The 26870-nt window shown below is 51.2% G+C and overlaps 3 protein-coding genes across 5 annotated transcripts; all 3 read right to left on the bottom strand.

Moving 5' to 3' along the window:
• Positions 1–503: 503 nt before the first annotated feature.
• On the bottom strand, positions 504–6432 carry Gnb3 (G protein subunit beta 3). Its single transcript, XM_076854087.1, has 10 exons — positions 6347–6432; positions 6030–6116; positions 5731–5769; positions 4476–4582; positions 4333–4396; positions 4050–4212; positions 3897–3963; positions 3600–3801; positions 1710–1926; positions 504–847 (listed from the first exon to the last, which is right to left on the bottom strand). Exons 2-10 carry the CDS (start codon positions 6084–6086, stop codon positions 741–743), a joined length of 1023 nt encoding a protein of 340 aa, XP_076710202.1. The 5' UTR covers positions 6087–6116; positions 6347–6432; the 3' UTR covers positions 504–740.
• A 1088-nt stretch (positions 6433–7520) lies between these two features.
• Positions 7521–19506, bottom strand: P3h3 (prolyl 3-hydroxylase 3). Its single transcript, XM_076854084.1, has 15 exons — positions 19009–19506; positions 17940–18092; positions 17380–17581; positions 17160–17291; positions 16521–16657; positions 16004–16093; positions 14618–14670; positions 14431–14498; positions 14190–14314; positions 11609–11710; positions 11132–11282; positions 10764–10881; positions 10580–10655; positions 8213–8353; positions 7521–8058 (listed from the first exon to the last, which is right to left on the bottom strand). The coding sequence occupies exons 1-15, from the start codon at positions 19504–19506 to the stop codon at positions 7894–7896; spliced, it is 2211 nt and encodes a 736-aa protein (XP_076710199.1). The 3' UTR covers positions 7521–7893.
• Positions 19507–20327: 821 nt separating this feature from the next.
• On the bottom strand, positions 20328–26309 carry Gpr162 (G protein-coupled receptor 162). 3 transcript variants are annotated; one of them, XM_076852595.2, is made up of 5 exons: positions 26224–26309; positions 23391–24685; positions 22301–22490; positions 21612–21769; positions 20328–21084 (listed from the first exon to the last, which is right to left on the bottom strand). In XM_076852595.2, the coding sequence occupies exons 2-5, from the start codon at positions 24255–24257 to the stop codon at positions 20533–20535; spliced, it is 1767 nt and encodes a 588-aa protein (XP_076708710.1). In that variant the 5' UTR covers positions 24258–24685; positions 26224–26309; the 3' UTR covers positions 20328–20532. The 3 variants fall into 3 exon arrangements, with proteins under 3 accessions (XP_076708710.1, XP_076708711.1, XP_076708712.1); XM_076852596.2 differs by having other exon boundaries at positions 21675–21769; XM_076852597.2 differs by having other exon boundaries at positions 23904–24685.
• Positions 26310–26870: the final 561 nt, after the last annotated feature.

Here is a 26870-nt window from a genome sequence, read left to right as displayed (position 1 = left end):
TACATTGGAGTCCTTTTATAATCTAACCCTGCACAACACACACATATGCATACGTATTCACTACAGTAGGCAATAGTGAACTGTTGTACACATACAAACCCCCAGCCACCTGTGAGTTCACCTTCTTCTCTGACCCACTCAGGTCTCCCTACAGCTTTTGCCTTCAGCCTTCTTCCTGTACACAATCTGCACAGTATCCAGCCTTCATCAAATAACCAATATTACCTTATTTCCCTTAAGTGGGACCTATGTCATTTTGGAAGAGGAATGGAAGCCAAATATCACAAAGGTACCGAGTTCTACATTTTATTACAAGTACTTTGGGAGAGGAACAAAAAATAGAAAAAGGAGAAAGCATGAAGGAGAAAAGGACTAGGAGTCTATCAGTGTTAGAGCCATAGTCACAGGACTGTGTACAAAAGTAATGACTCTTAGAGGAGGACTCCTAGGGCCTGAGGATTCACCTTGGAAAACTTCTAGGCCTACAAAGGAAAGAATGGGTAAGGGTTGCACCTAAGGGAAAGGCTGTAAGGACTATGGGGAGGGGAAGCCATGGGAGGAGATTGGGCAGTTCTTTTCCCCTTTGTCCCTGATACTGCCTCCCAAAGGCACACTCCCATACTCCCATTGCCTCAGAGGAAGAAGCTTAGTGGGAATGGTCCCTGGGATATAGAAGAGAGACCCTAAAAGAGATCAGGTGTCGGGGGTCAGCTGAGTATCTTCATGGCCTTCCACAGGCCTCAGTTCCAGATTTTGAGGAAGCTGTCCCAGGAACCAGTGGCTACAGCCATCCCATCAGCTGTGACCCCCAGGCAGCTGACCCTGTTGTCATGACCAGAGAGGATGCCTGAGGAGGAGGAAAGGGAATCAGCCATCCTCCCATGTGGCAAGTAGTGTTTGTGTGTGTGTGTGTGTGTATGCAGGAACCGAAGATGGGGTAGGCTGGACTCAGCCCCTGAAGGAGACTAAAGGACTGAAAGAGGATTAGCCCAAAGGGGAGGGATTACTCCTGAGGCCAATTCCTCTTTCTAGAACTCAGGTTGGGAGTAGGGTGGGGCAGACAGGGAAAGGTTCAAAGTTGTGTGCTATGAGAAAAGCTAGGGTCACCTAGCTTGATGGGAATGGGAATGGGGAAATAGGGAAGGGACACCCTTTTCATCTAGTTCCTTTGTTTATAGATGAAGAAAATGAGGCCCAGAGAGAAGTGACTTGTGCAAAGGGACTTAGACAATAAGCAACCAAATTAGGATTTTGATCCTGACTCTCAGGCCCAAGTTTTTTAGCACCTGGTCTCTCCCAGTTGAAGAAATGAAGTTATCTGCTTCAACTCTAGGCCAGGCTGATCCAAGACAAGTCCCTAGATTGGGGCTACAGGATGCTCCAGGCACTTCAGATCTTGGTTCTACTCTCTTCCTTGGCTCCCTGAGACTAAACCTTCCCTTCAGTGCATGTTCTTAAAGCTTCAGACACCCAGAATATACTGGACATTCAAGGTCCACAGATGTGGGAGTGGCCAGCAGGGAGCAGCCATGCCACTGGGCAGGGGAGGAGAGGGGACATGGTCCTAAATTGGGAAGAAGGGATGATGGTTTTTTAGGGTAGAGTTATCCAGTAATTAGGGAACAGCCGCAGTAGTAAGATGGTACCTATAAAGATTGCTGGTAGGAAGGGACAGAACTGGGAAGGAGGGCTAGGAGCTGGGTCCTTACCCACACGCTCACACTTCAAGGCATCCCAGACATTGCAGTTGAAGTCATCATAGCCTGCGAAAAGCAGGCGGCCACTAAGCGAGAAGGCTACAGATGTTATGCCACAGATGATGCTCTCATGGGAGTAGTTGGTCAGTTCTTGGTCTGCCCGCAGGTCAAAGAGGCGACAGGAAGCATCGTCTGAACCTGTGCAGATGGCCTCTCCATTGGGGAAGAACTGAGGGTACGGGTGGGAAAGCAGATGGGACTCAGACTGGAGGCAGCCACTGCCCTCCTGCCTGTTCTCTGGCCCCCACCTGATTGCTCAGGGCAAGCTTTTTCTCTCAGTCCACTTGCCTGTCCCTTCCCTGGCCTGAGGTGAGAAGCAGCCAGAGCTTGGCTATTCACTGCTCAAATTTATCACATGTTGGCTCAGGCACAGCTCCCCCATCACCTTCATTGATCCTTACTACAGTGCTTCGGGCAGGTGTTATTCCCATGTTGCAGGCAAGAGCACAGGGGCTCTTCTGAGGTCGTCACAGATTTTACACAAGTGGGCTGGTTAGGGTGTATAAGAATAGGGCCAGTTCAGCTATATAAAATAAAATGAATCTGATCATGAGGGACTTCAGATAAACTCAGAGGGAAAGTATAGAAACTTATTTGTACTCAAGAAAGTGTTAATGTCATGGAAGAGAAAGGTGGGTAAATGGTTCTAGTTAAAAACTAAAAGAATGTGATAAGGGGGCTGGGGTTGAGGCTCAGTAGTAGAGCACTCGCCAAACGTGTGAGGCCCTGGGTTCGATCCTTAGCACCACATGAAAATAAAAAAATAAAGGTATTGTGTGCAACTACAACTAAAATATAAATATTAAAAAAAAAAAAAAAGAATAGGAAATACATAGGTTTCTGCATTGAATCCTGGACAGAAAAACACATTGCCTTTGAGGACATTTTTTGATAACCGGTTATTTTTTTTTTTTTTTTGTAATGGTGATTACACCCAAGGACACTTTACCATTGAGCTACATTCCCCAGGTCTATTTGTTTTTTATTTTAAGTCAGGGTTTTTCACTAAGTTGCTGAGGGTCTCATTAAATTGCTAAGAAACTTGAGACCTTCTTGCCTCAGCCTCCCAAGTCACTGGAATTATAGGCATATGCCACTTGGCTGATAACTGGTTAAATTTGAATGTATACTACAGTATTGTGTCAATGTTGAATTCCTGATTTTAAGAATTATACAGTGGCTACATTAGAGGATGGCCTATTTTTTAGAAGTATTTAAGGAGTAAAGTTGTATGATGTCTGCAACCTACTATCAAAAGACCCAGACCCTGGGGGTGTGGCTCCATGGTTGCCTAGCATTTACAGGGATTCCTCAATCCCCAGCATCTCAAAACAAAAGTAAACAGAATCAGTAAGAAGTGGGCAGACACCTGGTGTGTATGTGTATATATATGTGTGTATCTCCAGAAACAGTGATAAGTAAATGTGGCAAAATGTTAACAGTGTGTCTAACTTAAAGGTACCTGGCAGTTCTTTTGTTAGTTTAGTTTTTTTTGAGGGGGAGGGCACTGGGGATTGAACCCAAGAGTGCTTAATCACTGAGCCCTTGAGCTTGACGTGGAGAGACAGGGACTTGCTAAGTTGCTTAGTGACTAAGTTGCTTTATTAAGAAACAGGGACTCGTTAAGTTGCTTAGGCTCTCACTAAGTGGATGAGACTGGCTTTGAACTTGCAATCTTCCTGCCTTAGCCTTCTTTTGTTAGTTTTGTAACTGTCCTATAAGGTGAAATTATTTCAAAGTAAGAAGTGAAAAATAAGGGGCTAAGGGAGCTCTGGGGGAGGCAAGGAATGTACATTGTGGGGTGAGGTGGTATCGGGAATGGGCACAGGGAGAGGTGCTCACACAGATGGCGTTGATGTCAGACTCGTGGCCAGTGAAAGTCTGACGGCAGGTTCCCTCCCGCACGTCCCAGAGCTTGGCGCTGGCATCACAAGCCCCCGAAATGAAGAGTTTGTAGTCTGGAGACACAGCCAGGCTCATACAGTCACCCGTATGTCCCACAAACACAGTCTTCTGTTGCCCCGTCTCAACATCCCACAGAGCACTGCCAAGAGGGAGGTAAGCTATCACTGAGAGGCCACATGTGCCCCAAACAGGACTGTCTCCCAGGTCCCAGCACCCACAGCATTTGGTCCTCACCACGTGGTGTCCCCTGAGCTGGTCACAATGTTGTTGTCATCCAGGAAGCGACAGCAGGAGAGATAACCTGGAGGTGGTTAGAAGGACAGTGCCCCAGGCTGCAGAGGCACAATCTGCCAGGGGCCTGAACTGAAGAGAGGATCTCTCACTCACCTGTGTGAGCAGAGAGCTCCCGGCTGACCTTGACATTGCCCTCACGGGATTTGAGGCTATAGATGGAGCACATGTTGTCCAGCCCCCCACATGCCACAAAGTTCCCCGATGGGGCGTAGGCACAAGTCATGACCCAGGAGGAGCGCAGTGGGATGGCATGCACCTGCAGAGAGGGCAGATTCAGGCAGAGGTGAGAACTGAGCTGAGCTCCAGGTGCTCAGGGGCAGAGGAGAGTGGGCATAGGAAGATTGTGGTGGTGGAGGTGGGTAGGTAGGGCTGGTACCTTGTTGGTGGTGTAGGTGTCCCACACAATCAGCTTCCCGTCTTGCGAGGCACTTACCAGCAGCCTAGGGAAAGGGCAACCCATGTCATCTACGCCTCTCTTCCCTGCCTCCCCTTCCCCTCTGGGCTCTTCTCAAGCCTCACTTAGAGTCAGTGGCCCAGTGCATGGCATAGATCTTGGCCAGGTGCCCCCTTAATGTCCGCCGTGTCCGCAGCTGGACTCGTCCCGCCACCTCTAGGCCAGACACCAGCTGCAGAGAAAGGGCGATTAGATATCAGATATCTGCCACAGCCACTGATCAATACAAGTTCCTGCTCCAAGGGTAGCCCCCCTTCTCCCAGCCCTGGCCTTAGAGAAATAAGTCCTTGCCCTGAAGTGATTCAGACTCCTATGGGAGACAGATGCTTGCATGACCAGTAGCCTGTGTTTAGCAACACCTCACCAGACTGCAGGGAGGAAGGACAGGTTTTTCTAATGTAAATTCTCACACCTTGATCAATTTCAAGCTTCCAAAATGAATTTGGGAAAAGATGTACATAGTTTGCTTTCCCAAGCCTGTAGGCACTTGCTCTCACACCACTGCAGCATGGCCAGCTCTAACTGGGTACCCAGGTATCACTATGACCCTGCATTTCACCTCCTAAAATTTGAGATTTTAGGCCCCTTGAATGCTAGCCAGCCTCTAGACTTAGACTGGGGCTCCAGAATCAACAGACTCAATTTGCCATTACTTGTTTTGTTATCTTGGTCAAGTTACTTACCGTCTTCCTCAAGGTATAAAATGAGGCATATCATAGCACCTATCTTGCAGAGTTGTCATGAAAATTATATGAAATTATGCACCTAAACAATTTAGCCCAGTGTCTGGCCTATGGTATTTACTATTATTAACATATTTAATCCAATCTAAGATGCCATCAATTCTAAAAAGCACCGTTATTTTATGTTCCACTATGAAAGCAAAAGTGTTATCAATAATAATTGTAGGGCATCATCCAATTGTTGGCTACATCTTGATTTCAGAGATGCCTAAAAAATTAAGAAATGCATATCTTAGAATTGGTGGAAATCAGTCTTAGATAACCACCAACTAGAATCTATGTGGCCTTCATGATTTGCCAAGCCCTCTCACTTCTTTCATTTCTAGGGCCCAAGAGGGGCTATCATCACTCTTGTTTTTTGGATGAGAATAGGAACAATGTCTGCATCTTCAGCATTTAATATGGTACCTGGCACAGAGCAGGTCTCTCTAAATGTTTGTTGAATGAATTCATTAATGCCTTTCCTTACTCCAAGAACACACTGTACTAAAAAGCCCAGGCACCAGTTTGTTGCTAGTCAGGGAGCTCCTGTCCTCTCCCCTCATGACCTACCCTTGGGGGAATAGGGGGGTCTCACCTCTGCCAGGGTAGTGTCAGCACAGGCTTTCCTGGCATCCTGTAGGGAAAGCAGATATCAGGGAAAGCTACAAGCAGGGTGGGGGTCACCATGTGTGAGCCTCAGATGCAGATGGGTATGGGGCTCTGGGTTTTGGGAGAGTCTCAAATGTGAAATCCAAGTTCAGAAAGTCTCTGACCCTTCTAGGTCAGAGGTCTCTGAGGTATCAAACAGGAGAAAACCCAGCCCTCTTCCCCCAGGCCACACTCCCTCTTATCCTCAGTTTTCTGGGGTCCCTAATGAGAAGGTTCTGGGGTTACTGCAATCTGCTTCTTGAGCTGCTCCGCTTCCTGCCTCAGCTGCTCCATTTCCCCCATGGCGGACAGGTAGAGGGGTAGCTCCGGCTCCTGCCAGGAACATGGGGCAGATTTGGCAGGCCACTTTTCTGTCCTTCACACCCCACCCCAGACTGGGTCCCACTATGGTAAATGGGAAAACTATGGAGAGGGTGCCTGAACCCTTTCCCCAGCTAGATCCTCCCATTTGGAGTCCTATGCCTCCAACCCCAGCCCTTCTTTCAGCCCGTTTTTCGGCCCCCCAACCCCAGAAGGAAGAGCCCCAGCCAGTTCCCTCTTACTTGGACTCTGGCTGGACCTATCCCAGGTTTCCAGCTCCGGTTCCCAGGCGCCTCCTCACTCCCTCAGCTGCAACGCCTGCCTGTCACCTGCCCCGCTCTGCTGCCAGAGAAGCTGGCCTGGCCTAGCCCTGACTGTGCTGGGGGCGGGGGGGGGGGGGGGGGGGGACTGACAGGGAAGGGTAGGGCCAATGACAACAACCAACAACTCAGGCAAATGAAATCAGCTGGCAGGGACTCGGGGAGAGGATAGGGAGGGAGGAAGGTGTGTGGCTTCTAAAGAGACTTGGGCCCAGCCTGTAGGAGGGGTGGGAGCAGAAATATGGGCTAGAGAGAGGAGTGGCCCCCCACAGCTAACCTAGAGAGGGAGGAGGGGATGAAGGGGTGCCTCCCTGGTCAGTCTCTGCAGGCAGAGATAAGAGCATCAGGACCCATGGATCAGAGCAAAGCTGTGAGGATTAAGGGTGGGGTTTGGGAGAGGAGCAGGAGAAGCCATATAGTTCCTGTGGCCCCCTCAGCTCTAGCCCCCACCTATGGTCAAGATCTTGGAGTCAGAGCCTGCTCAGAAACCAGGCCAGTAACCAGGTTATCAGGGCAATGGACGGACCCACTGTCAACACCCCAAATTGTATTCCCCTGCTGAGGGAGGTGGGGGAAGAGGACGGTGAATCTGGGAGGGTACAGACAGGAGCTGAGATTAGAAGGGACTGATCTGGATAATCCTTCTTCTCGACAAACCCCAACCAGCTGCCCCTGGGCCTGATCCTCGGGAGGGAGAAAGGTACAGGGGATCCAGAGAGAAGGATAGAAAGAATTGCCCTTTCTTTGGGCAGAGGAAGGACTGCAAGAGAGGACAAACCTGTCCCCAGCTCTCAGGATGGGGCGTGGCCCCCTCCTTGCCCCCTAGACTTATGGGCCCTGCTGGGACTGTGAAAGCAGAAGCCAGAGGGATCAAACCGCCCTATCTCAACCAAGTTCAGGGAGGGAAGATGGGGCTTAGAGTTGGAGGCCCAAGGAACAGCTGTCAGGGGCTTGGGTCCATTTGCATGAGGGAGCAGGTGGCTGAGATTTCCCTGACAAATCACAGGCTCACACAGTCCCAACTCTGAGAGCCCCAAGACAACTGTCTCCTCCCAGGCCAGCCACCACAGAAATTGTGATACACGGGGCAGGGCCCTGGCTGAGGATCTTCTGTTCTTTATTGCACAGGCTGGGAGAGAGGGGTGGGTTATCTTCCCTTTATCCTCCTCGCTGAAAGCAGTCAGTTTTCTACCCTTGCCATTTCTTTTCAGGGAGGCATAGTGTCCTGTGTCTATCCTAGGGCTTCAGGTCCATCAGCTGGGGTCAGGCCTAGTTCTCAGGCCTGATGAGTTCTAGGCTGTCTGTTCAGTGTCCTCTGAGTCCAGTGAGAGATGGCCCTCATGAATCTCCAAGTTGGAGGAGTGCAGGGACAGAGATCTTGCTGTTCTGCTCCTGATGTCACATGGGAGCTTCTCCTGGGTCCTTTCACAAGTTAAGTGGTCACATTCCCAAGAAGCTGGCTCAGCCACTCACAGCTCCTCTCGAACCCGAGGTGGCTTCCCAGTTTTGTCTTGGACCCTCTGAAGCTTCTGACTAGGGGGTTCTGGGGAAGGGTTTCTGCTGGGTATTTCTTCCTCTTCTTCTTCCTCCTCCTCTTCTGACTCCTGCAGCAGTTCTTTGGCTTCTGTCCATTCCTGGGGGATGGGGAAGATAGTCTGACCCCTGCATTTACCTTCCCTGGACCATCTCAGCCCCATCTCACTCACCTGAGAGCCTCCTCAGTGGCTGCCTGCCCACCCTTCACTCCCCAGGAGAACCACATTCCTTCATACCTCCACTCCTCCTTACCTGCTCCCTGTGCTCAGGTGCCCATGTGTGCCACAATGCTAGGGCACAGCGCCTTCCTCGTGTCACAGCCCACACACCATGGGGATTCTCCCCACCAGAGCTGAAGGCCACAAGGCGTCCACAGCGAGGACGAACCTGAGCCTGGGGGAGAGGGCAGGTTCAGTTTCAGGGATCAGCCCACCCCTCTCAGGGAACATGGCCCTCACTCCCTGGAGCAGGACATGGACAGGGGGTTCAGATGGTCATCACTTTCCCCTCCTCATTTGAGGTCTGACTTGGGCAAATGAGAAATGAGCCTCAACTTCAGGAGCAAAAAGGCCAGATTTAGGCTAGGGAAGTTGGGAGCCAAAGGGTAACGTGGCTTCCACTGAGAGTTTCCTGTTGGTTCCTTCCCCTGGTGCTCTGATCATTCCTGCCCAATCCCTGGAGCCCGGGGTATAAAGATATCAGAGGGTATGAAAAAGGGTACCAGACTTAGGACAGAAGGAGCTAGGACTTTGGAAGGCATTTTTCCATCCTGCATGAAAGGCCTGGATTATAGGTGGGTAAGGAAGGAAGAAGGTAATTAGACAAGAATTAAAAGCCTCTCTTTTCTTACCCATTTCTAGGTATCTACCTAGAAATTTCCATGACCTAGGAATAGGGGGATAATTCCACCTAACATTCATTCAATCATTATTTGGCAATGCCAGAAATGGAACCTAGGGCCTTCTGCATGGTAAGCAATCACTCTACCACTGAGCTATATCTTAACATTCACAAATTGCTTATTAGTACTAGCCATTAGCTCATTCTTTTAGATATATTAACTAAATCACTTCTTATAATCACCCTTAAAATAGGTACAATCAGGTGGGGTATAGTTCAGTAGTAGAGCACTTGACTAATTCCCACAAGACCCTGGGTTCCATCCCCAGCACTGCAAAATAAGTAAATAAATACACTTTTTTTTTTTTTTTTTGTGGTGCTGAGGATTGAACCCAGGGCCTTGGGCACGTAAGGCAAGCACTCTACCAACTGAGCAATATCCCCAGCCCCAAATAAATCCAATTTATATACATATTTTGTACCAGGGATTTAACCCAAGGGCACTTAACCACTGAGCCACATCCCCAGCCCTTATATGTTTTATTTTGAGACAGGGTCTCTCTAAGTGGTTTAGAGTCTTGCTAAGTTGCTGAGGCTGGCTTTAAACCTGTGAACCTCCTGCCTCAGCCTCTGAGCTGCTGATACTATAGGCATGCATCACAAAGCCTGGTTATAATAAAAATTTTAAAAATAAAGTAGGAACTATTACTATTCACCTCTATTTAGGAAATGAACCTCAGAAAAATTAAAAACCAAAATCTAGGTCTGGGGCTGTAGCTCAGTGGCAGAACACTTTGCCTAGAATGTGTGAGGCACTGGGTTCGATCCTTAGCACCACATAAAAATATATAAATAAAGTAAGGGCATTCTGTCCATGTCCATCTACAACTACAAAACAATTTAAGGCTGGGGGTGTGATTCAGTGGTTGGCACCCTTGGGTTCAATCCCCAGTACCAAAATAATAATAATAAAGTTATTTTTAAAAAATCTGAACTCTAGTCCAGGTGGCCCAACATTGTGCTACTAACCACCATGCTTGTCTTGCTATGGGGAGAAAGGACTACTTTTAATTTCTTCAAATCCCTAGGGACATGGAGTTCTTTTGTTTGTTCGTTTGTACTGGGGACTGAACACAGGGGTGCTTTACCACTGAGCTACATCCCCAGCCCTTTTTTGTTTTTTGAGGCAGAGTCTCACCGAGTTGCTGAGGCTGGCCTTGAACTTGCGATCTTCCTGCCTCAACTTTCTTAGTCTTTGGGATTATAGGTGTACATTATAGCTGGGTAGCTGCTCTACCCAGCTGGGACATGGGGTTCTGGAGGGACCCTGGTAGATTGTGCTTTACTCACATTCCTTTTTTTGTGTGTGATATTCTCTATGTTGCCCAGGCTGTTCTCCAACTCCTGGTCTCAAGTGATCCTAAAGTGAGCCTCCTGAGCATCTAGAACTATAAGTCTGCACCACTACACCTGGCTATATTCACCCTCTTTAGGAGGTACAGAAAACCCTGAAGGCAAGGCCTGGGGAGCTAATTAGAGATTTGCTGGGGGCACTCAATCAACCTCTGTCAGGAGCCCTGACATGAATGAACACAGCCAAGTGGCCAGGAAGTGTGCAGCAGCAGGAGAGAAAGGGTTAAGTGGCCCCAGCCATTTCCCTGCATTTGCCTCTGGGAAGCTTCTGTTTTGAATCTGACCCCACAGGTGTGTCCTCTGTTACACCCACTCCCCCACCTCCCCACCCCCTTAACCCTCATCCCACCACACATATACACCTACCGTGACTGTAAGGGCATTAGGCTGTGTGAAGAATAAGTCACCACCCTGGAAGTCATCATTGAGGTAGAGGAGTCCACTGCAGAACAAAGAGGACAGAAGGCAGTGAGACTCCCACCCACGCCCAGGCCTGCTGTGGGATGACCTTTGTGTGCCCACCTGCCTGTTCCCTGGAGGGGCTTCCCACCTATAGTCTCGATAGGTGTAGGCTGGGGGCTCCCGCCAGCACTCTCCAGTGTCAGGGTCCAGGACACAATTGTCTGCATGCACTGGGTGACTCAGGTCCATGCGCTGCTCTTGCTCTCCTAGGATACAAAGGGATCTGGTGAATGCTCCTGTGCTCTTGCCATTCACCACCCCATGGACTCACACTACCCACACATATCCTACAGCTCCTGCGATCACGTTGGGTGGAGAAGCCATCCCCCACCTGGGCAGGGGAATTGGGGTCTTTATAGAATGAAAACAGAAACCCATGCAAGTTGGGGGTGCTGAGGATGTTCAGGACCCAACAGGGACCTGAGAGTGGGGAGAGTGGAGTTCCCTGGCAGTTACCTTCTATGGCACTACGGCACACCAGGTGGGTGAAGGAAAGATGGAGGGGCCGTTCTGGGGAGAAGTAGGCTTGCGTCAAGGTCCGCACACGCTCGCTCACCTCTAGAAGCAGCTTGGCACCCTGACTGCCCACAATCCCAGCCCGGGCAAGCTGCAGCAGCAAAAGGATAATAAAGGAAGGAAGCAATGAATGGTGGTTCCAGCCCTAGCCCCTGGTTAATCTCCACTGTTTTCCACCCATGGGTTTGGAGTCTCAGCAATCATCTCTGTCCATCAACCCCAACTCTCATTCCATCAGCTCTGTGGCAACATCCCAGGTCCCCAGGTCTTGGAACATCCTCTTTCTCAATTCTCAGCCTAGGACTCTGGTAGTCTTGGTCCCAGGAGAGTTCTCCTACAAAGCCCAAGCTCAGGTGCCCAGCATCCTGTATACCCTCTTCTCCAGTCTTCTCCAGAGCCATGGGTGCCTCTGCTCACCTGTGCAGCCTTGAGTACTGTGAGTCCCTCAAAGTGTTCATGGGGGGTGTGAGGGGAGCGGCGACCACGATAGCCAGACCTGGCTCCAGCCCCAGCTGCCTCCTAGACAGAGAGGGAACTCATTGTGGACTCACTTTTCCTAGCCCACCCACTGTCAATAAGGCTCCAGGCCTTCCCTCTGGTCTTCCCACTGCCCGGAAGAGGCTAGAGGTCCTTGTTCCCTGTGGCTCCTTTTCCTGAGCTGCTGCCCTTTTCCAGAGAATGATATCACCATGGTTGTCTGGAATATCATTTCCTGGCAAAGGTCTGAAATCCCACTTACCAAGGGAACTATGTGTGCCCAGAACTCTGGAAACTCCCTACAGTAGAGAAGGGGCCTCTGAGAAGGTGAGGATAGCTGGAGAGAAGCAGAGCCATGGACTGGGGCAGGAAAGGCTTGGCCATTCATTCCTGATTGGCCGAGAATAGAGAGGTCTTCCTGGAAGTGGAATCCTAACAGGAAGTCTGAAGACTAGGTCCTGGGAGGAAACTGAGTTTGGTGGAAGACAGCCTGACCACTTCCCATTTGATATTTTTTTTGGAGAACCTATGATCTCTATGTCTTCATTGCTTCTTGATCTTGAGTGCTAATTACCCAACCGCCATTCAGCACATCATCTACAGGTCACCCACTATTTGGATGTCCATAACTGGGTTGTTCACTTTCTGACATCTGTTTTTCTGTCTTCTTTTTGGATCTCAGTTTAAGTACCACAACCACATTACCCCAGCATACAAATCTCATCTCTGTGAGACCACCTAGTTACCCAACCTTCTATTTTATTTGTTGGTGCTAGGGATGGAACCCAGGGCCTCATGCCTGCTAGGCAAGTGATCTTCCACTGAGCTACATCCCCAGCCCAAACCTTCTTTTTTGTACTGGGAATTGAACCCAGGGAGCTTTACCACTGAGCCACATCCTTTTTCCTTTTTTATTTTAAGACAGGGTCTTGCTGGATGCAGTGTCACATGCCTGTAATCCCAACAACTCAGGAGGATCTAGAGTTCAAGCCAGACACAGCAACTTAGCAAGACCGTGTTCCAAAAAAAATAATAATTAAAAAGAAAAGGAAAATAATCACAATAAATAAATAAAATAGTAAAAATGGCTGGGGATAGGGTTCAGTGGTTTAGTGCCCCTGGGATCAATCCCTGGTACCAAGAAAAAGAAAAAAAAGAGGGTCTTGTTAAGTTGCTGAGGCTGGTCTCAAACATACAATTCTCCCACCTCAGCTTCCTGAGTTGTTGGGATTAAAGGAATGTGCCACAATGTCTGATACAAACCTTCTATTTTTATATTTATTCATTCAACACTTTTATACTGAGCACCTACTATGTATCAGTCACTATTCTAGACATTGGGGACAGAAATGGGAATAAGAAAAGGTCCCTGCTCTTATAAGATTTCTATTTTGAGATAACAAATAAGTAAATAAACAAACCAGAAAATTCAGGACATGATTAGTGCTATGAAGAAAATTAAAACAGAGTTACAACATTGAGATTTCTCAGGCAGGGGTTGACAGCTAATTGAAGAAGTGGCATCTAAATTGAAATCGAATAATGAAAAGGAACTAGTTGAGTGTCTGAAGGAAAATTTTCCAAAGGAAACAGCAAATGAAAAGGTCCTGAGGCCAGAATGAGTTAAATGTGATCAAGAATAGAAAGAAGGTCTGACACTTGACAATTATCTTTGACTCATTCCTCTCTCTACCTTGCACACAAATATGGTCCTTAACTTCTCTATAGTTGATGTTCTGAACATTTCTCACCTTTTCTCTCTTTATTCCCTTGAAATGAAGACCTAAGGCAGTGGCACTTGACTCATTCCAGAAGTTTCCATAGTTTTTCTCCCATTGCATTCTACACACTGCCACTAGAGAGCTCTACTGATTCTACAAAATGCTGATGCTAGAACCTGCACTTGGAAGTTCTATGGGAACACTGAAGTCAACCTCTGAAATCCTTTAGCAGCTGTCTGCCAGCCAACAATAAAGTCCAAACTCCCTGCTAGGGGGCAAAAGGCCCTCACTGTCCCTGGGTCTTCACTTTTGGCTCTCTCCCTCTTCTCCTACCACCTCTTGATAATATATAGCCTGACAATAGCAACAGCTAGCACTGCTCTTTCTCTTTCTTTTTTTTCTTTTTTGAGGGACTGAGCCCCCAGCACTTAACCACTGAGTTGCATTTCCAACCCTTTTTAGGCTTTATTTTGAGACAGGGTATTGCTAAGTTGCAGAGGCTGGCCTTGAACTCGAAATCCTCCTGCCTCAGCCTCCTAAGTACTGGGAGTGTACCACTACACTGGGCTGCCTTTGTGTTTTTCTTTTGTTCTTCCTATCAATTTCTGACAAAATTCATTTTTAAAGAACATCCATCCCATATCAGTTGTGCCTTTTCCACTGAAGAGGCAGTGGCTAGTACAGTCCCCAGTGGAGAATTAGGATAAGCGAAAGAAGGGATGGAGCAGGCCAAGGGCAAGGGAGCAGGAAGCTGTGACTAAGATCCCTAACCAGCAGGCTGCACTCATGGGTCTTTCTACCTTGGCCAGCTGTAGCAATACCCCACACTCAGCTGGGGTGAGCAGCCCATCCAACACTGCTCTCTCTGATCCATTTAGCTGCCTGGCATCCTGGGTCAGAGTCACTCCTTCCAGGAGAAGGACATCTGCAAGGAAAGAGACAAGGCACAGGTCATTGAGGATCTCTGAGGGGCAAGCCCAGCAGCAGCTGGCAGCCCCCAGACCTTCCAGCTCCTGTCTCCTACCACCATAAGGAACTCACCCTTCCAGTAGGTCAAGGGCTTTGTCTGTGGAGGCTCATGGTCCCAAGGCCTCTTCTCTTGATCCTCTCTCAGGGGTGAGAAACATGCTCAGTGGATGCACAGGACAGTCCAGACCCAGCCTCCCAGCACCCCTTTCATCTCCTTCCAGCCAAGGCCAGGTGCCTCCCACCCCAGAGCATCTCCTACCTGAGCTTCTCTCTAAGTGCCTCAGGGATGAGAGCTTCTGGGGTCCAAGGATCCTGTGACAGTCAAGAAAAGTGCTATCACCAAACAAGCCCAGCCCCTGGGATCCCTGTAATCAATCCAAGCTATCACATTAAGGTCCTCCTGTTTCCGGAGGAGAAGGCAGAAGTAGAAAAAGCCCTGATCTCAATGTAAGGGCTATCTAATGTAGTACCCTGGGCATTAGACCAAACTCTATAGCAATAAAAACAATTTAACAGCACTTGCTATCTGTAAGGTACCCTAAGAGCTTTATACATGGAAGTGGAACTTAGGATTCACAATAGTTTTATGAAACAAATTGTGCTAATGGGCCCCTCTTGTTGTGGGCCCTGAGACACAGAGAGGTCAAATAATATGCTTAAAATCATACAGCTAGTAATTAACAGAGTAGGATTTAAACCAGCTTCACTGCCCTTGCTTTTATCTAGGAGTTCTAAGAGGAAGCAAGGAACATTGTTGTGACTCGGGGCTATAGTTGTGCTATTGACATCACTGAGGCCAGGCAAGGTGCTGAACCCCCTATAATGCACAGAACAGCTTCCTTCCTGATCCCCAACAAAGAATTATTAGAGCTAAAATCTCTTCCTTTCCTCTGGTGCTGTGGATTGAACCCAGGGCCTTGTACACAAGTGCTCTATTACTGAGCTACATTCCAGTCCTCAAAAAGTCAATAGAGAGCCAGATGTGGTGGTGCATGCCTATAATCCCAGCAGCTCAGTAGGCTGAGGCAGGAAGATTGCAAGTTCAAAGCCAGCCTCAGCAATAGCGAGGCACTAAGCAACTCAGCGAGACTCTGACTCTAAATAAAAAAATACAAAAAAGGACTGGAGATGTAGCTCAGTGGTTGAGTGCCCCTGAGTTCAATCCTTGGTACCAAAGGAAAAAAAAAAAATCAATAGAGAACTGCGCTCTATGGTAACATACCAGCCATAGGTAACCTCCGCCCTTCACTATCCCTTCATAACGACAAGGAGGGCAAGGTAAGTGGCAGCAATGGCACTCTGTGCTTTATATCATATGACAGGGCTTCAACAGCCCTCTGGGACAGGTGTGATCATTCAGTTTACAGGTAAGGAAACTGAGGCCACAGCAAGTTGAGGTTCAGAGCCTGTGGCCGAGGAAGGACTGACATTTAGCCTGGCATGACCCCAAAGCTGCCCTTAACTACAGGCACACTGCCTCTGTCCCTGGGAAAGTAGGATGACAGCCTTCTCCTAGCCTCCTGGGGTTACGGAAAAGTGGAAGACTGTTGCAAACAGAAGTGACATATAAACGTAGGCCATTACTGCTCCTTCCCTCCTGGGCAGCATCATGGGGTGGGCTCGATGGGAAAACAGCATTACTCACAGGATCCTTGAAGCTGGTGCCCAGGTGCTCCATGGCATAGTACAGCTGCCTTTTCTCCCCCAGAGATCGAAGGATGAAGCGCTGGATGTCCTGAGGTGGGTAGAGGAGGACAAAAAGAAGGGAAGTGAAGGCCTGGACACTCCTTGAGCCCTTCACTGCTCCTTCTGGTTATGGGTTCAACTTTCCTTCCTCAGTGACTTCAGAGGTCTGGGCTCAAACTGGAAAGGAGTGTGTGTGTGTGTGTGTGTGTGTGTGTGTAAGAGAGAGAGAGAGAGAAGGCAAGGCAGGCAGGAGTGAGGAGTGAGGTTAAGGGAAGAGTATGGGGGGAGCTGGACTCCAAAGCAGTCTGAAGTGGGGAGCAGGGAGTTGAAGCAGAAGTCAGATGTTGGACTTGAGGTTCCCACTGGTGGCTAGAGCACTTGGGTAAGAGGCCAGGATGGAGTGTCCAGGTTACTTCTTAGGTCTATTTGTTTGATCTAGAGCTGCCACGTAGGGTAAGTGCAGGGAAGGGAGTTACCTCTCTTGGTCCAAGCCCAGGTCTTGGCTCTCCCAGCTGAGCCTGATACTGGGCTAGAGCTTTCTTGGCAGCCTTATCCTCTGGGTAGAAGAGCAGGACACTCAGGACATTTTCCATGGCTTGAGTCAGATTCCCCACTGAAGATGGAGGAATGGGGGAGGGGAACAGAGACTGAGGACAACAATGACCCTTGGGCAGGGCAAACAAGACACATAGACAGAGACAGAGCTATAGAAGGTGGTCTCCCAGGACCATCTGAACAAATCCAAGAGCCCCCAGTTTGTCTGACAAATATACCCACCTATCATTTCTTTCAGAAACTTACCCAAACATACCTTTGCTGGCAGAGTTCAAAGAAGAGGAAGAAAGGAGAGAGAGCAAAGGGAGGTGAGAGGAAGCAAGGGTAGAAGGAGCCCTCTGAACCATCTCCTGAGCTTTTCATGAAGACGCCAAAGAAGGAGAGCAAATTAAGAGTCTTCCTCCTGAAGTGATGGTCCCCATGGCCCCTGACAGTAAAACTATAGATCCAGAGACAGATGGGAGGGAGAGATGGAGCTCAGGATATCATCGGAGACAAATCTTCACTCTTGTCTGTTTCCAACCCCACTCACTCCCAGGGCCTACCCTTCCCCAACTGACCCTGAGCATGGGCCTCATGCAGATGTCTCAGCTGACTAGGAAGGAAGTCGTGGACAGGGAAACTTCGACCAGGACGTGTGGCTATGTCTGCCACACAACGCTGCCGGCACTGCAGGACCCGAATCCAGTGTCCTGCGGAAGACATGTGAGCCATTTGGCTTGTGGCTGCTGCTCCTTGGCATCCAGCCCCTCCTATACTCAAACAGTCCCCTCCCCTTACCTGCAATGGCCTCATAGAGGCCCTCCTGGCTTCTGGCCCCTTCCTCCTCCTCTTCTACTTCCTCCTGCTCCTCAGGCCCCTCACAATTAGACCTGCAGCTCTCCATCTGAGCCAAGCTGCCCTGAAGGGCCTCCTCCAGCCTGGGCAGCGCCAGTTCTGCTTCCTGGCGTTCCAGTAGCTCCAGACCATAGTCATAGGCTGCCTGTGTGGAAGAGGAGCAGTCACCTGAGATTCTGGGGGAAGAGGGATACCAAACAAGATTGGGAAGTAGAAAGAAGGAGAGGCATACTGATCTCATTTGGGGAATGGACTCCCTTGTCCAACTGAACCTTGGGGAAGAACAGTCATAGCCTCAGAATCAAAATATTAGAACATCAGACATTAGTGACCACCAAGGAGGGAAACTAAATTCTTGGGAAGGACTCTCTATCCAGAGCCACTAATAACCATTATCCAGATCATCTGATGCCCACACTGCACTGGGCCACAATCCAGTGCGGCTTGTGTATCCAGGCAGTCAAAAGTTTGTGGCAAAACAGAGGTGTTGCTGAGGGTCTCACCCAGTGTGGGGGTGTCTCCAGGTCTCGGAAGCTTTGGGGCCGAACCCCAGACATTCGTCTGTACTTAGCCATGTCCTCCCTCATCTGTAGGTGTGTTGGGTTTGCTACAAAGAAGGTGTGTGCTGTAGCTGCTGCCAGATCCAACTTCTTCAGCTGAGAAGACAGAGGAATGGGGGTATCAGAGCCCATAAGTGGAGGTGTCAGTCCACTGTCCCCTGGCCAGCCTCCCTACCCCAGACACATACTCTGGGACTGCCTAAGAGCCTTATGAAACTCTGGCCCATCCCAGTTGCCCCACCTCCCAACCTATAGACCCCCAGAAGCCAGAATATTGAGACTCTCAGGAGACTGGTATTTAAAGAAAAGGGGGTCTGAAAACTTTGAAGTAGGTGGGATGTAGACAGAGAGGACTTGGTCTCAGTTTAGGCGACAAGGAAGAGACCTGAGCCATTAGCAAAATCCGCAGGTCTCTAGGACCCTGAGCTGAGGTGTATGGAACCAACGCCCCCGCCTCCCCCAGCCACGTAGGCAAAAGCTACTGTCCTGGTGGCTGCTGAGCAGTGTCCACTGGCAGGGCCCCAGAGGCCGACTTCAGGGGCCCTCAGTCTTGCCTCTCTTTTCTAACCTTTATGAAGCTCCCTCCTACTCCCAGCAAACACTCACACTCAATCTACCCCCACCGCCACCAAACACGCGCATATTCACACTTCCCATCCTTCGGCCGGTTTCGCCCCCACGCCCTCTGCTTTTCATTTCTAGAAGAGGCGCTCTCACCCCATGTAGGTCTCAATAAGGCCTACTAAACTAAAACATCAGACCTCTTTCCTCTATCTTCGATCCACTCCCACCCCGCCTCAAGACCTCTCCACCTTCAATCCAACTTGGCTCCCACACTTCCTTGGCTGTTCTGGGACCTTCATTAGTCCTTGCCCTAGTTTTGACGGGACCTACTTAAAGGTAGAAGTCCATCCCACCCAGAGTTACAGCAGCTAGCAATCCGCTGTCTTCTGGTCAGCTCCAAGTAGGACAGGAACTTGGGAAGGGGGTAGGACCCTCGCGGCTCCCGCACCTGGTAGTAGGCCCTCTGCAGGTAGTTGTAGGGTTCCCGACGGCGAAAGGCGTCCCGTAGCGTACTCCCCACGCGGAACCGCGCCGCGCCCCCGGGGCCCAACCTCCGTGCAGAGCACTGGGTCAGGCACTCAGCGCGGCGGAGCGCGGCGCGGAGGAGCAGCGGCTCCCAGGACTCCAGTGCGCGTTCCTGCCCGGAATCAGGCTCTGGGGCGCCGAGAAGTTGGGCGGGGAGCGCGGCACTCGGCTCCGCTGCACAGCTAGCCCCACAGTCTCGCCGCGCGCGGCCCAGAGCCGCCTGGCTTCGCAGCGCCTCGCGCAGCAGTGCCACAGCCGGCGCCCAAGCCCCGGCCGCGTAGGCGCGCAGCCCATCCGCGTAGAGCAAGTCGGGGGCCTGGGGAGGCGCCCCCGGGACGAGCGGGGCCAGGCCGGGGGGCTCGGAGGACCCCGGGGGAGGTAGCAGCAGCAGTAGCAGCAGCAGCCGGAGGAGCCGAAGCATGGTGCCAGAGCCGCCGGCAGCCGCGAGGGAGGGAGAGGAAAGGGGGAAAGGAGGGAGGGGAAGGAATGAGAGATGGAGAGGAGGAGGGAGAGGAAGAGAGAAGGAATGAGTGAGGCCAAAGAGACCTGACGGGGCCGTGAGGGAGGCCAATGAGAGATGGAGAGAGAAGTCAGAGCCAAGTGAGCAGTGGGGGAACAGGTCTTTAAGACTAGTGGGGCTAGTGTGGGTGAAAAAGGGAAAATGGAGAGAGAACAGAATGAGGGGAACTGGCCCCGGTTGGAGGACCCGGTGATGCCATGCTTGTGGCCCAGAGTGTGGAGGGTACTTGGAGCTGTGTTCCTGAGTTCTTGTGTCCAGGAAAAGGAGTGTGGACACCTCCCACACTCTCATGTACCAATCCACCCCTTTGGAGAAAAAGCTTTAGAATGCAGTCTGGAGGAGGGTAACTCCAAGCCTAGGATACCAACTCAGGCCCCAAACCTTTATTGCTCAGAAGGTGAGTCCCTGGATGGATTTGGGGGAAACAGGCAGGTTGGGGCATTGGGGATGAACCCACACTCTAAAACCACCTTCACAAATCTGAACAAAGATCCCTCACACCCCCAGACCAACAAACTCAAGCGTCTCTCTCAGCGCTCCAGCACCATATGTTAGTGCTTTTCTCTGCTAGGACTGCATGTTGGAGTTTGTGTGATGATTTCTCCATGTGTCTTTCTGTGCCTTTGTCCCCTGCTACTGCACTACATGCCCCACTCCACCCCCAACTTCCGACTATACCCTTTGCCACCACAGTACACTGGACACTGAAGTTACCATGGCAACACTTCAGACTTTAATACATTTTGCTAGGGATGATGGAAGGTGAGCAGGGCATCTGGTCACTTGGATGGGAGACAGCATGGGCTTTGGAGCCCCAGATCTAGTGCCCCTCTCCCCAGAGTCTGGAGGCAACTGCCCTTGTCTCAGGGCCAGAATGAGGTGTATTCACCCAGGCCCCTCTCCTGAGTCCAGCAGGCCCACATGGGCTCACAGGGTCAGCTGGGGGAAGATGGGGTTTCCTGGGCCCCAGGATCTTCCCCAAGCCCTTGCATTCCCCTCACTCCCTGTTAGGGAACATCGTCTCCCTGCACTTAGCCCCAAAGGAAGTCCAACAACTCTGGTATCAGGAGACCCAAGGGAGAGTCGGCGGGGTGAGAGACCCAGTGGCCGGGGACGGCGAGGAGAGGGTCCTGGAGAGGCAGTTGGAGATGGCAGAGGTGTCTCATCAATGAAGGTGGTAATCTCCTCACGGAAGAAGCCAGGACCCCGTGGGGGTCCCCCACCTGATCCCAGAACTCCACTTTCCAGGAATTGTCGAAGACTGGCCAGCCCTCCACCTTCAGCCTCTTCCTCATCCTCCTCGTCCTCCAGCCTGTGTCTTTGTCCCAGATAGTCAGGAGGACCCCCAAGGGCCCGGCTCTGGGCTGGGAGGATTCGGATGTCATCAGAGGATGACCACTTGTGCAGGAAGGAGCCTGGTGCCCGAGGGGTAGAGAAGATGTTGGTTTCATCATGAGACAGACGGCGAGACAAAGGGACCTGCGAAGAAGAGCAGGTGAAACCTGGAGGTATTGCAGAAACAAAGGAAGAGAAGGCAAGAACCACAGTAGGGACTCTGCAAGATGGGCCCATCTTGTAAACATGGGTTTTGTCTGTGTTTCCTGAAATTGAATTCTACCTTCTGATCTGTAATTACAGGAAACTATTCCCATTTTTGCCAAACTTAATTTCTGAGTACTGGTATGTAGCCATTACTCAAATTTAAAATATCTCTAATTTTAATGCCAACAAAATTGGTTGTAATCCAATTTTAAAATAATAATAATAATTTGCCCCCCCTTAAAATAAAAATAGATGGCTCCACATCTTTAACTTCAAAACTTTTGCTCCAGAGGGAAAACTTGGTTCTGAGAGATCTGAGGGAAGCTTTGTTCCCATACCTTTCTTTCACCTGCCCTTTAGGGTGCCCTGCGGTCTAGGAGTAGGAACTAGGAGTTTAAGTATCAAAAACGGGACAAAAGTAGAGTAGGGAACCAGAGTAGAGGGTGGGACCTCCATTCCCCCACCTGTAAGTAGTGTACTCTCTCCAGAGGGGGGAAAAGCATGTGCCGTCCAGGAAGTAGCTTCACCTGGGTGGAGTCGCGACCCCCTGGTCCTGTGGCCCCATTAGCATCAAAGCGAACTTTGCACACCCGGCCATCTGTATAGTCATCGCAGCCTCCGTCTAGGAGAGAAAAGGGGCAGAGTTACAGGCAAAAAGACACCCACCCTGTCCCAGAAGTCCCAGAGAACCTGTCAGTACCCTTTAATCTATAAGTTCTAAGAAGACTTTGAGAGTGGCTTGTATTTGCTGCAGTCATTGACAAATCCCTAGTGCTTCATACCTATAGACCTACTTATTGAAATTTACCTGTCCTCCAAAAACTGTCCCCGAAGTGGGGGTCTCTCCCAGGAAGTTTAGCTTCCGTTTAGTATCATAGCCTTTGCATTAGGACTGGGACTGTTTCTCAGGCACTCTACCTGGAGCAGGGGGCAGAGCTAAGCAGGGTGGCCTTCTAAGGGGTACCCAGTCCCAGTGAAGGGAGCCCACAGTGCATAAGGAAGCCATGAGTGGCAGAATGCATGATTAGGCAAAGGGGACCCCCACCCCCGGGCTGCACAGGCTCCATCCAGCAGGGGGCGCTCCAAGCAGTAGAAAGGACAGAAAAGAGACTAGAGATGTCCAGGAAAGCACAAGCCGGGCCCCTCCTCTGACCGTCATCGCCATCCTCCTCAGACATGATAGCCACGCACTGCTCCCATACTGTGCGCACGTCGGCACGGTAGCGCTCACAGGACCAGATGAAGGAGGGCAGCAGCAGCGTCTGTGCCATGGAGCACCACAGCACAGCCAGCACCATCCATGGGGGAGCCGAGTCTGACTTCAGAGAGAAGAAGCTCACCACCTGGTGGGGAGATAGGGAAAGAGGCTTAGAGCTAGAGCCAAGGGGGGCTACCTGATTTGGATATCCTAGTGCAGTTGGTGGACAAGAGGTCAGGAAGGGATATCTGTCCTTGTGAATGGACAGAAGTAAGTTAGAAGTGAAGATGGAGTGAACAGAGGGGAAAGGATCAACTGAGGGAAAGGTCAGGGGAGTGTGCTACGGTCAGGAGGGAGAGGAACACAGATGGCTTAGGAAATTTGAAGACGGGGAGAAATCCAGGAATAGAGACTGGCTGGGGTGGTGGGGTGAACCATGGGGGAGTTTTGTGCATGAGATTGTATGGTCTCCTGAGGGAATTAGGGAACAGAGAATGGCTCTCAGCAGTTGAATAGGTTGAACAGGGGAGCTGAGGGATAGCTGATAGAGCTGAAGGATAGGCAGTGGAGTTGGAGGGTGGATAAGAGAGTTGAATAATGGGGACTAAAGCACAGATGATAGAGTTGGGAAGTGGGGTGGCAGGAACTAGAAAATAAATGATGGAGATGGAGGATCACAAATGGATTGGGGGGGCCGAGCTCAGTGTTGTATGTCTATAATCCCAGCATCTTAGGAGACTGAGGCAGGAGGATTGCAAATTTGAGGCTAGTCTCAGCAATTTAGTGAGACCCTAAGCAACTTAGTGAGACTTTGTCTCAAAATAAAAAGGGCTGGGAATGTAGCTCAGTGGTAAAGTCCCCCTGGGTTCACTTCCCAGTACCAAAAACATAACAAAAACAATTAATTTGGGGACAGGTACAGGAGAAGAAGATGAATGATGGGACTGGAGAAAGATAATGAAACTGCTGCATGACTAATGAAGTTGAAGGTCAGATGATGGTGTAGGGGACTAAGGGAGAACAGGTCAGAGGACACCAATCTCACCAAGATGGGCACCCCTGTGAGTGAGTCATACAGAAAGACGATAGCGCTGACCAGGTTGGTGACCTGCAGGGATGTCTTGGCAGACTCAGAACCATCCAAAGAGGATCGACGCTTCCCTCGGGTATCCTCCACCACGATGGCTGGCACCTCAAAAGCTGGCCGGGTACCCAGTCCCCCTGGCCCACCCGCCTTGGCTCCCCCACTGCCCCCCGCTCTCCGGGCCTGGCGAGCCCTCCGAGGCCGAGCCCACAGCGTCTGGTAGAAGGTGATAGCCACACAAACCAGCCCCATGACAATGCCCCCAAGTAGCAAGAGACTGAAGCAGACACCAAAGCCGAGGCCAATCTTGGAGACTATGAACTGGCAGCCCCGGGCATAGTAGCGCTCGCCATTGTTGTGCCAGCCAATGGAGGGCAGTGTGGAGAGGATGAAGCTGACCATCCAGATGCCCATGACAGCATGCAGTGCCTGCTTCTTGGCATTGCTGAGACGGTAGTTGACAGGCCAACGCACCATCCACATGCGATGGTAGGAGAGCGATGCAACTGTGAAGCAGGTGGCCAGGGCCAGTGTGTAGTAGGTGGACACAAAGACCTTGCAGATGCTCTCATTCCAGTCATAGTCAGAGGAAGCCTGACGCCGTAGCTGCACCACAGCGAAGGTGGTGAGGGGCACAGCCGCCATGAGGATGTGTGTGCCCGCGAGGAAGCAGAGCAGCAACTCCAGTGGCTTGTGCTTCTGCTGCTTGGCTGAGATGCTGAGGATGATCCAGGCATTGGCCAGCAGTGCCAGGAGCCCACAGGCCAGCCAGGACAATGCGTTTGAGCGCAGGGAGGCTTCCTCTGCCCCTGCCCCGCCCCGAGCCATCCTATCCTCAGCCCCCCACCCCCTTGAGCTCCTGGGGGTGGGGGCTAGGTCTCACCCAGGAGCCCCACTCACAAGCGCCCCCATGATGCCCCCAATTCTTGCCCTATAGTTAGGCAGGCTGTCCCCAGGCCCACTCTACTGCTCAGCTTCGCATGACTGACCCAGTTAAGGTCAGATGGGCAGGGCAGGAGAGGAGGCTGACGGTCAGCAAAGGCAGTCCTCAGCCTCCATGGTAGGTGGGGCCCTTCCTTAAGTATCCCTGTAATTGATGAGGGAGGCAAGCTGGCTACTTTCCCAACTATGAGGCTGGCTGAGGGACTCTGGTCCCTATACTGAGAATTGCAGGTCTCTTTTCCTTCAGGTTCTTGACCAGTGAATCTTCTAGATGCCCCAAGGGTTTGGGTGTGGGGCTCTGCCACCTGGACAAGCTGCAAGGGAAAGATGAGATGTGGGAGAGGGCAGAGTTTGAGTCTAGGCTGCTCTCTAACCAGCTTCCTGCACCCCCAATAGTTTCATTCTCTTTAAACTAATGAAATGATTGATTATTGTGGGTCAAGGGAGTGATTCAGAGCATTCCCCTGCCTGAAATTAGATGGCCAAACACCTCACGTAGATATGAGCACCCATGCTTCCAGACTGCCAGGGAAAAATGTATTCTTACTTTCCTGTCTCCCATCCCTTTTTAGCCCTCCCCATACCAACTTCCAGATTCCTTCTTATAATATCCCCTGCTCAGTACTACTCCACCCCTATCTTCATGTCCCCAAATCTCCCTTCAGAGCTACTGAAGGGAGACACATGACTTGTTTATTCTTGGGGGTTTACAGTAAACCACCTCCCCTACTGCCAGTTTCCTGGACCAGTGGTCTTGATGCTCAGCCCCACTTCCCCAAGCCTGGATAATCACCCTCCCTCCAAGCTACTCAGGAATCTGGGAAAATGGGAGAAAGGAGGCTGGGGGGGGGGGGGGGCTAGGAAACCTGAAGGCGGGGAAACCACTGACATCAGAATCATCCAGAAATGGAAAGAGGGGGAACTAGAGAGAAGGAGGAGAGTTTGAGCAGAAAAGAAAGAGGGGGCAAAGTGATAGTATCTGAAAATAGAAGGAAAAGCACAGAAGCCCCTGGAGAGGAGACCATAGAAGGAGGAGGAATAGGATGGAGGTAGGGAGCCGGGAATAGGCAAGCTGAGAAGAAAAACCCGCTGCTCATTAAGGTACCCACTCCCACTGAGAGACCTGAGGCTTTCCTCCCCTGGTCCAGAGCCTCAGTTTCCCTCTGATGGAAGGGAGAATAGCCTGATCTTAGTAAGACTGAGCTTCAGTGTGCCCTGGGGAGGGGGCTAAGAGGAAATCAGGTGAAACTCTGAATAGAGTGGAGACTATGAAGATGGGCATAATGGCTTTTGAGCTATGAGAAAAGACCAGGCACAACAGTTCAGGGTCTATTTCCTGTGGAAGACCCTTGCCCTCCTGAAGAGGTCTGAGTCCACCCCCACCTTTGTCTCTTTTCTGGAGCCCAGTACTCCCTAGTTGCCATGGCAATGGCCAGCCAGAAGGAGGTGGAGGGAATTGGTCAAGAGGCCCCCACTACCACCCTCCTCTACAGCTTTGGACCCCTTCCCACACACCAACCCCCAGGCCCAGCTGGTGGGTTTAGGAAGATAGAGGTGGGAGTCAGAGGGAGGCAGGGAGGCAGGCAGGATGTGAAGGGCAGAGAGAAGGAGGTGAAGGACAGAGAGATCAGAAGTAAAGAGAAGGATTCTGGGGGCTCTGACGCCCACAGGGTCCCTCGCCCTTCGCGGTGAAGGGGTAAGGTCAGGCGGCTCCTCCCTCCGGTCACCCACCGCGTTCTTCAGGGCAGAAACAGCAGGTGGCTGGGGAGGAGGGGCTGGTCGGAGGGGAGAGGAGGCAGCGTGGGGGAAAGAGCAGAGGCGACGCTGGGGGACGGGGCAGGGGTCGTCTTACCTCTGGCTGCGCCCAGCACAGCCGTGGAGACGCACTCCCGACGCGGCTCGCTCGGGCTCCCGCCGCCTGCCGGCTCCGGCTCGCCCGCCCTCCTCCTTCTTCCCTCCCTCCCTCGGGCCTCCCTCCCCCCAGCCCCGGCCTCTCGGGCTCAGCCCGCTCTTCACTCAGTCTCTGCCCCTGTCAGCCCCTCCAGGTTCCTCTCTCCCGAGGTCATCGGGCCTGGGAGCCGGGGTTAGGGAACTGAAAGACAGCTTTGGGGTGGGGGGCGGAGAGGTTAGGGCGGGGAAACTGGACGGTGGTGACTTGGAGGGGGAGGGGCAAAGAAGGCGCTGGAGGGAGGGGGCGAGGAGGATGCGGGGAGCGGGCTTCATTGGTGAAATGATTGGTGTTGTGCCCCCACCCCATCCCGGATTTTCAACACGAACACAAGCCCAGAGAGGCAGCTGGTGTTTTGGGGGACTGAGGAGCTAGCTGTGTGGGGAGGAGGCTTCGTGTGTCGCTGTGTGTCACTGTGTGCCTCCGTGGAGGGCTGTGCCTTGGGTAGAGTTCAAAGGGGCAATGCACTGTAGGCTCTTGGGAGTAAGGGGGCATGGGGTGCAAGCTGGTGCTGCTGGTGGAGTTGGGGAGTGGTGAGACACACATCCTGC

Source organism: Callospermophilus lateralis, chromosome 4 (genome assembly GCF_048772815.1).
Source record: "Callospermophilus lateralis isolate mCalLat2 chromosome 4, mCalLat2.hap1, whole genome shotgun sequence".
In the NCBI taxonomy this organism is placed as follows: domain Eukaryota; kingdom Metazoa; phylum Chordata; class Mammalia; order Rodentia; family Sciuridae; genus Callospermophilus; species Callospermophilus lateralis.
This window is presented reverse-complemented; position numbering and strand designations above follow the sequence as displayed.